The sequence below is a fragment of the Prunus avium genome, chromosome 1, assembly GCF_965620075.1.
Source record: "Prunus avium chromosome 1, drPruAviu1.hap1.1, whole genome shotgun sequence".
Lineage (NCBI taxonomy): Eukaryota > Viridiplantae > Streptophyta > Magnoliopsida > Rosales > Rosaceae > Prunus > Prunus avium.
The window spans coordinates 43,435,413-43,445,342 of record NC_142284.1 but is presented as its reverse complement, the minus strand read 5'-3'; the positions used below and the strand labels follow the sequence as shown (position 1 = coordinate 43,445,342).

At 39.0% G+C, this 9,930-nt stretch overlaps 1 protein-coding gene across 1 annotated transcript; it reads right to left on the bottom strand.

Moving 5' to 3' along the window:
- Positions 1 to 4,454: 4,454 nt before the first annotated feature.
- Positions 4,455 to 9,640, bottom strand: XYL1 (alpha-xylosidase 1). Its single transcript, XM_021958725.2, has 3 exons — positions 9,302 to 9,640; positions 8,510 to 9,192; positions 4,455 to 6,647 (listed from the first exon to the last, which is right to left on the bottom strand). The coding sequence occupies exons 1-3, from the start codon at positions 9,520 to 9,522 to the stop codon at positions 4,774 to 4,776; spliced, it is 2,778 nt and encodes a 925-aa protein (XP_021814417.1). The 5' UTR covers positions 9,523 to 9,640; the 3' UTR covers positions 4,455 to 4,773.
- Between the last annotated feature and the right edge of the window lie 290 nt (positions 9,641 to 9,930).

The window sequence follows — 9,930 nt, the reverse complement described above, 5'->3', positions numbered from 1 at the left end:
GATTCAGTGTTGGCTCAGTTTCACACACTCTCTCTCTCTCGCTCTGCTCTCCTACAAGGCCATACTTCTCTTCTTTTCCTATGCGGTCAAAAGTATGATATTAAAATGAATGTGGTGGCCGTGTAAATTTTTTATAATACTGATTTCATTTTTGGAAATTTAAATATATGGAAGGAGGTGATAAGCTGGCATGGGCCTTGGGCCGTGGGCCATACATGATGCATGACCATCCAATCTCTGGTTCATGCATACCATATGCCACAGTCCCACTCGACAGCTGTGTTACACACTTTCCAATCGTACGGCTCTGGTTGGCTTATTGGGCAGTTGTTAGGTGGAAGAGACACTCCGCGCAGAGACTCTGTACGTTTATCTATCGAGCAAATGCTGATCCACGCGCTTCGAGCGAGCGTGGGCGGCTAAGCAAACGCCGCGCTACGAGTCAACAGGAAATTTATTGTGTTGTGGAGCGATTATTTAGGTTTGTCAGCTATTTTTAGACGCTAAAATAGGAATCGATGTTGGACATATTTACGAGATTGCCTATGGATATGGACCATATCTTATTTAGGTATGAAGTTTATTTTGCTTTTTCTTGATTGGTTTTTACTTTCCTCCGGAGAAAATCTTATGAAATCAGAAATTAAATACAATTGGACTTTAGTAAATAAAAAAATAGGACTTTGGCTTGCATATGAATATTCATATAGTAAGTTTTTTAAATTAAGTTTTGGGGTCTCTGACAAAATGAGCATACATAACATAGGTCAGATTATATTTCAATCAAAATTTATGTTAAAAGTCAACACTAGGCAAAGCAAAATATGCAATTTTAAACAAATACGTAAATAAAAATAAACTTGATTGAGGTTTATTGTTGCTTCTTACACTCAGCATAACAACTTGAATTTTTCAACGCATCTCAAGCTGTTGAAGTCAACAAAAACCATTTATAGATTTTTTATTTTTTTTTAGGATATTTCCTATTTAGAGGGGGTAAGAGTATACTAACCTCACACGCAATAAACGGATACTAGGACTCAACCTTTCCTATTTATAGATATTTTGACCCCAAAAAAATTGATCATTTACATATTTACTGCTTAACCTCAATATAAAAACTTCAATTTTTTCAACACATTTCATAATCTCAAATATATCAAACAAATCTTTTGAAAATGGAAGTTGCATAACAAAATTTCTTGAAGCTGTTGAGTAATTAATCACTTTACTTATCAATTAATGAAATTAATACACGATTTAATTACCCCAAAAAAGAAATTAATTGAATTTAGAAAACTAATTTATTCTTGAACGAGTTACTTAATTTCCAAGGAATATGTATTTAAATGTGCCATTAGATAATTTACAATAATCTTTTCCAACAAAAAATATATATAAAAAAGAGAGGATAATTTACAATAATAAAAAAAATCAAAATCTAAAAAGTTGATTTCCCCAATCAAAGGAAATCTCGGTGGGAGCAAAGCAAATGATGAAACCGACCTCATCATAACATAACTAATTTGCTGATTATTTTTTTGATAAGAACAATTTCCTGATTATGCTAATTAGAAAAGTGATTTTCATTTTTTACATAATTTGTGGGTCCTGATGGGATTGCCATTCCAAGAGCACACACACCACGTGACCATGTGCAGATCGAATTTCGAAAGTCGCAAAAGTTGATCCGACGGTCCGTACGCGTGCCTGCCCAAGAAAAAAAATAGCGCATGTACTTTTATGTCCCACATCCCAACCTACCATAGAGTTTTTGGCCACTGGTAGGTGGAGCACACTCCACTAAGCCACTACACTGACTTTAAAACCAATAGATCCTCGCCCATCTGTCCGTTGGATATTCGAAATCAACGGTCCCTATCATATGAGTGCATAACTTATAATGGGAATGCATGCATCCGATTTCATATATGTTTGATGTATGTATGTATGTATGGATGCATCGAAATGACGCATGCCTAGTTGACCGAAAGAAACGGGATGTCAGAGGAGAGGAGGAGGCCAAGTGCGTTACGCAAATTGCGATGAGTGGACCGAAGCGGGAGGGATGGCTTCCGTTTCCCGCCAAAGGTGCCGACGTGCTACCCCACCAGCCCTTTTTTTCCCGCCAAAGGCCCCATTTTTGCAGGTCCGGCTTCGAACGACAGCCTGCCACGCGTACTGCGGTTGAGACAAGTGTATCCCGCTCTTGGATGCATGCAGTGCATACTTCATCTGTCCCTCCCTCCTTGCCAGATCTTTCGCGGAAAGTGACTGCGCATCGCCTACCTTTCCTTGTACCAAAAGGTAATTGCAATATTTATCTTCGGGTTTGAGATTTGGATTAATTAATTATTTTCTTATTGTTATATAACTAAAGAAAATTGTAGAGAGAAATGAGGAGTAGAGGAAGACAACAGAAATTAGTCTCTAAAACTTATCTCATTCATTTTTTATAAGTACCTATTTATAGGCTTACAACTATAGGTATTTAACCCACAAATTATAACTACTAATTATAAGCATATGTTACAAATATGAAAAGGTGGAGATAATGGTTATTATGGTGGTCATCCACATTTTCATATATTTATAATACTCCCTTTTGGATATCCACCATGTATAGAGTATGCCTCATTAAAAATCTTGTCAGTAAAACCTAGTGGGACAAAAACTAGTCGAAGGAAAAAAGAGTGCATAACCATGTGTAACATAAAATTATGTGCATATAACACTGACACGCATGCGACACTGCCTCGTTAAAACTTTGCAAGGAAAAACTCAATAAGACAAAAACCTAGACAAAGAAAAAATAGTACAGTGTGTAAAGATCTTATTGATAGCACGCACCCCTTGATGCTAACAAAATATCTTTAAGCCATATTATTGACCATATTTTTATTGTTGTAGTTGGCACTACTTCCGTGAATCAATTTTGCAATATTATTGGATACTCCCCTGAAGAATTACTTCTCTTGATGTCTTTATACTTCTTTCATGATCCGACATAAATGATGTTGATCACACATCCATCATTCATAGAATGATCTTTGGTAATGCTTATATAAAACCTGTTGTTGCAGCATCATTAGAGGATCTATGTGTGTCGTCATTCATTTAATCCCTATTGAATTTAGAGTACTACAAAAATATCTAAGCTATTTTTATAAGCCTTTTACTGTACACAATGGCTTGAATAATTTCATATGCCCTCCAATATATTTAAAAAAAAAAATTAAAAATAATAAGCTCATATTTATAATGATAAGAGCATTGAAACTATATATGATATAATCAGTCATTCATACATATTCTTGTATGTTTTGAAAACAATTGCATATGTTATTCTTTATAGGCTCTTCAAGAGTATTTAAACATTTGAATATGTTGCAATGTCTTTGAATTTGAATTCAATCAAGGTACTCAATGAGACAATTTATTCATTTTAAGATGATTGAATACTTATACTGAGCTTCAGGCTCTTTCATGATGATCTTGCATTATGTACAAAACATCATTCTAGAAGAATGACTTGGATTATATACAAAAGACAATTCCAAATGAAATGATTGAATCATCATGATATGTAAATTTTGTATATAATCCAAGTCATTCTTCTGGAATGATATTTTGTACATAATGCAAGTCGTTATTCTGGAACACTTTTGTACATAAAACTTGTCGTTCTTATAGAATGATTTATTGCATGTCATTCTTCCGGAATGGTCTTATCTTCTCATTTTGTGCTTTGAACTACAGGTTCAAATTAAATATAAGGATAACTAAAATTAAGAATTTGGTAACAAGTTTGCTCGATTTTAGAATTTCTAAATAGAAAGTGTGACAATTATAAATATAAAGTTATTTAATTTTGGGTTTGCTTTGCAGTCGCAAAGAAGTCAAGGACACAGGACAACTGGACACACCCTATGCTATTTGCAAGTCCTTTGCAAATTGCAAGTTACAAGGCAGGCTATAAACTCTGCAACTCTCTTGTAAGTGGGATATCGAAGGAAGGTTGTTGATGTTGATGTTGTTGAGGGAGCAGAGTAAATTGACGGAATTCAATTGTCCAATGCTCTGTCCTTAATCAATGGCACAGCGGACTTCAACTTGACTTTCAACGTTTTTTGGTCTGAGACTTTTAAGTTTGATTGTTTAAGAAAAATGAAGTTGATTGATACCGAACTTGACTTGTCAGCCTTGGTTAAATCTTCAGAATCTGCGGTGATATGCATGATGGTTCTTTTCACCTGGCCAATAATACTTGAACAATTCCGAGTTTTGATTTGACATTGGCGGCCTCCAAGGAATTTGCAGTCACAAAAGACTTATTGGAAAACATTTTTTACGAAATATTAGTGAAGGTTGTGTCCTCCCTTTCTGAAACCAAATCCAAATCTTTTGACCGGTGCATTGCAGTGACCAAAAGAAAACAGAGCTTCTAGACCAAGTAGAAAAAGGCACATAAGCTTCCCTTTCCTTTAAAACTATTATCATTTTAAAAGACTTGAAATCTGCCTTATTGCATACAATACAACACCTAAACAACAATGGAAGAGCCTCAAAGCAAACAATAAAGATCTAAACCTCACCATTTTGGCTTGTTTACATGGAGAAGGATGAGTATACCCTCTGCTCATCTCCCCATCATCATCAAGAACCATGACAATAAATTAAACACTAAAGACATCAACTATCTCCCTGTGAACAACTGCAGAAGTAAAAAGTACATTAGTTAGCTCAAAAACGGAGGCACCCATCATCTAGCTCTCAAGCTTTGATCCCCATTTTCCATGACACGGCAAAGTTTTTCCCCACAGGAAGGGACAAACCATTAACGTCCACCATCACACTCTTGGTCTTCTCTCCATCTTCCGCCTCCTCAAGGTACTTCTGTTCCGATGTACTCAACTCTATGCTTGAAACACTTGTCACTGGGTTTCCATCAACCTCAAGAGCAGATGTTCCTCCACCTCCATCCAATCCCAACACACTCACCTTCTCCACAACCCAGCCTTTGTCTAAAGCAAACTTACCCTCCTGAACTTCTGACCATACTTTCACACTTCCTTGACTTACAGTTGCATAGAAATCAACATATGTGGAGTAACCACTTCCAAGGTTCATTTCTGGAAGCTCATCGTCATCAAGGAACAGGTTCCCCTTAGCTGTTGCATTGCTTGCCCCTGCTGGGAAGGTTACCACGAGGTTAAAAGGGGTTGTTCTTGCAGCTTTAGATATCAGTCCACCCTGCTGCATTGGTAGAATGGAATTCTGATACACATGCACATTAACTACATGCAAAGGCGCATCAAGTGTAACATACTTGCCCTGTTTCGAGTTAATGACCTGTGTCAGATCAAATAAACTGTACCAGGTTCCAGGGGGAAACAACGCCTTAACCTCAGATTTTCCCTGCTCAAGCACCGGTGAAATCATAACACTGCTCCCTAGCAAAAATTGAGTGCTCAATCCATAGGTTTCAGTGTATGTTGGGAATGAGAAGAAGAGTGGCCTGGCAATTGGGGCTCCACTGATATGAGCTTCATAGTTCAATGTGTAAAGGTAAGGGAGGAGCTTATACCTCATCCCTAGAGCATTTCGAGCAGACTGAGCTACCGACTCCCATTGATAAAGCTCTTGTCTTGGGGAATAGAAGTTTGCATGATCCCTCGAAAAGGGATAGAATGCACCTACTTCAATCCAACGGTTGCAAAGCTCTTCAGTAGGTGCTGGGTAGAACCCACATATGTCTGCACCAACCATTGGCACTCCAAATATTCCAAAGTTAAGCACGGTAGTGATTGATATCTTCAAATCCTCCCAAGTGCCCTTATTATCACCTGTCCAATGTGCAGCATACCTACCCGAACCAACATACGTGGAGCGGGTTAATATAAAAGGTCGCTTGCCCTCAAGCCCTTGAAGAGCTTTGTGAGTTGCAATGGATTGGGAAAACCCATAGAGACTGTGAGCATCGTACTCCAAAACACCATTGTAATGAGTTGCACTAGTGGCTATGGTTTTGAACCCAATGGGGACCTGCAATCCTGAAGCATTTATCTTGTAAGGTGGTTCATCCCATCTCGTCTTTGTAATGTTTTTGCAATCCAAGCAACATACCCAGCCAGGTCCAGAACCAGTCGGGCACTGCCCCTTTGGAATTTTGCACTTCCCAGAACAGAAATTTGAAGCCTCGTTCATGTCAATCCATAAGCCATCAACAGGGACAAGTTCATGAAAGCGGCGGATCTCATCACCCCACCAGGATACAGTTTTCGGGTTGAGGAAGTCGGGAAAGTTTACAGCCCCTGGCCAAACTTGCGCCAAGAAGGGTTCACCCTCATATTTGATGAAAACATCATTAGCTAAACCTCTTTGGTATACACCGTAACTGGTATTGACACCAATTCCAGGATCGATGATGACAATGTACTTCATGCCTATGCTGTGTATTTTGTCTAGGAATGCCAAAAGCTTTGGCCGAGGGTAGTTTTTGGGGTTGAGGGTGAAGTCTTTGTGTCCATCCATGTGATCATCATCATTCCAAATTACATCTAGCGGGATTTGAGCCTTTTTGTAGTTCTCAACAACGTCTTCAACCACTGATAAGTTGTGGTAACCCCATCTGCATTGGTGGAATCCTGCAGAGATAAAAATGAGAGAGAAATTCAGTACTGTGTAATCTTATATTGTCTTTTACAAAATGAGACAAGGCATATCCCCTGTTATACAATAGAAATTGTCAAAGGGACATGCAATGCACAGGACAGGACAAAAAAAGACTGGCAATCAAATCATAAGATGATATGAGGTAAAAGCATGGTCACAAATTATTAGGACATACATAGAAAAAGAAATGAACAAAACAGATGGACCATTTTTGGTCTACAATTATAGCATAAATGGATAGACACATACATGCACACATATAAGCATTCACTGAGAAGGCTACAGTTTAAACGAGACATTAATAAGTCTAAAGGATCAAGCAAACCATACATCCTTCTTTTTCTTCTTACTTTCTTTTTCTAATTTTTCATATGCAAGTAATAACCATTAATTTAACCGCATCAATGCCAACTTACAGGTCACTCAATAGAGGTTCCTTAATAAAACTGCAGAACTCAATAAATGCCCAAACAGTCGAACAGAGTAACATGCATCTAAGCCAGAAATGAGATATGAGCCAATGGAAGCATTGACATTAGATGCCTTGTACTATAAAAGGCAGAAGGTTTGTACAAATACCAAATTTTCTCCCACCAACCTGACAATAGCAATAATACAGACGACAGTAAAGTCCCCACAAGCAAGATGGTCACTCTCACAAGGCATGGCAGTACATCAGGGCGAAACCCTCACTTGATAATGCCAACTTAGTACCACCCTAATTTATTTTCTCATCTAACCAAGTAATTCACTCATACAATCTCTTAAAACCTCATATTGACCGACCGCAAGAAATGTCCCCAAAACAGTAGAACATATCAACAAGCCTTTAAACCACAATTTAGATGCGGGGAAATGAAATCATTCTCATTGAAGGCCTTGTGAGCTAAAACAGGTAAAAGGCACCACTATTGCAAACTCTCATTTAATAGTTTTTCCCCACGATATGAAAAGAGCCACAGTGTAAGAGGGGCAGCATTAACACGGAGTACCATGCCCTACAACCAAAGATGGTCTCACCCTCATAAGACATGGCAGTGAGATATGCAGAGCTTAGGCCCATACACACAAATTCTGACTAGAATGGCCTTCTAAACATTACCATAAAGCGAGACCCCACTAGCAAACATTACAGATTGTGATATAGTTTAGAAAATTAGAAATGGAATATTCAGTTTCCACCACACACACAGAAGATTATATTTTGAAGGACACAAGATTTTGCACGGGTTAAGCAACAATATCGCTTACAGTCCACAAGTTGCTCGCTACAGAAGTGAAAAAGTGTAAAGGCTTGTAAAGATGGCTGAAAAGCAGAAATCTTTGACGGTGAGTGAGATGATTAGAGCTTCCAACTTTATGTAAGATCATGGTTTTAATGTGGACTGAAAAGTTAGTTCTGCAGCGATATTTTTGTAAAGAAACGCACAAAAAGACTACATCTTTAAAAGAAACTGGCCAACCCACCAACCTAAATTAAAAAATTAAACAAGACATGTTAATCATACAAAAGCACGCGCGCGTCATACTAGTTCTTGCTAGTTGCTGCCAGTCAAACACTTTCTCACATACTATACACTCAAGTGGTCATAGTTTAATTCCTAAAAGATCTAACTCATTCCTAATTGTAATATTATGGTATGTAAAAGCATAATGGTCCCCCAGAAGCCACAGCATTTATATTCTTTTTTCTTGGATGAAATAACAAAAACATTCACAAAAGACTTGGGAGTTGGGAAGCTAACAAACACAGACATAATCCAAGCCCGAACAAAGAATAATAACAGAGTAAACTAAAAAGGAAGTAGAATTAGGGTTAAAAAGTAGAACATACCCAGAGACCAGTAAGGCATTGGGGCTGGTCTGCCTACGAATGACGTGTACTGATCAACAACACCCAATGGAGTAGGCCCGGCAAAGAAGTAAAAATCAAAGACACCCCCAATGACCTTGTATGTCAAAGAAGTTCCTCTGTAAAACACATCCATGCCATTGCTGTTGAGCAACAAAACAGAGTGTGCATAAGCCTGACCACCCACATTTCTCAGATCCATATAAACAGGGTGGGAGCCATATAAATCAGTGTTAAGATTAATGGCTGAGACATCAGTGGTGAACAGAGTATATGGATCATTTGGGTAGAGTTTGATCCCATGTGGCTGTGAGTTCTCTCCCAAGCCATACAATGAGGCATCTTTGGGTAGACTAGTGGAAATCTCGAGGTACTGGTCCTTAAACACCAATTCACCATATGGGTCTTTAGGATCAGAGCTCGAGTTGAAAAGAACTTGCCCATCTGACTTTCTCTTCACTGCAAACCCAAATGGGTCTGAGATGTAGGTGAAGATCAGCTCAGAGCCAGAGTACTCGGAGACTGTTATTGGGTTCTTCCCTGTTTTCCCAATGGTTTGTGTCAGTGACGGAGGCTGCTCTCTGGGTAAAAGATTGTACGGAACCTCCCATCTCTGCTTCTGAGCATCGGTTATGTGGACCCTCAAACGGTCCTGCGTCTCGTGCCTGTAAAAAACACAAAAATGAATCAAATGGGTAAAAAGAGTGAGGTGCATTTACGACCATGGACATGCGCCACATAGAATCCCATCACCATCAGAGTGCATATACTTACTTGACATAGAGCTGCAAGAGGGGGATATCAGGACCGTAGACCTTGGAGTTCTGTATGAGTTGGAGATGACCCAGAAGGCCACCATCAGAGGTCTCTTGAACGGAGACCAAACGGTAGCCTTTGCCTTTAATGGTGGGGTTAACGGTGTCAGCTGAGCTCACACCAGAGAAACAGAGGACCAACAAGACTAGGAGAAGTGAAGAAAGACATAGGGAGCACATTGCTTAATTTTAAGCAGAGCTACCACTCTAAAGGAGTGTAAGTGAGAGTGAGACAGTGAGAAGGAAAAAAGAAGTTCTGCTGCTAAGGCGCACACACTATTGTTGGGAGTCTTAGGAGTTAAATATATAGAAAGAGACCTAAGCTTCAAAGCTTGAAAGACTCAAAGACTCCAAGAGTGAGTGTGATTGGATGCAGATGAGGTGGATGAGACCATCTTTAGCCATGTGATTGATGATGGTGTGTGGGCAGTTGGGTTGCGGTACCACAGCATTGCGTGGACCCTACCCTCAATTACACCGGCTTTGATCGTGGTAGACTACTTCGCTTGGCAGAGACGTATTGTAAAGAGTATTTATCTTTGTTTGCTAATGCAGCTGCATTATGTGGAAGTGTGGAACCGTCGAAGC

What these genes read in the sequence shown, in the direction of transcription:
- XYL1 (XM_021958725.2), bottom strand. Translation starts at nt 9,522, where the DNA reads ATGTGCTCCCTATGTCTTTCTTCACTTCTCCTAGTCTTGTTGGTCCTC. An exon ending in CTCTTGCAGCTCTATGTCAA is followed by an intron (nt 9,193 to 9,301) that starts GTAAGTATATGC and finishes TGTTTTTTACAG; the next exon opens with GCACGAGACGCAGGACCGTT. An exon ending in AATGCCTTACTGGTCTCTGG is followed by an intron (nt 6,648 to 8,509) that starts GTATGTTCTACT and finishes TTATCTCTGCAG; the next exon opens with GATTCCACCAATGCAGATGG.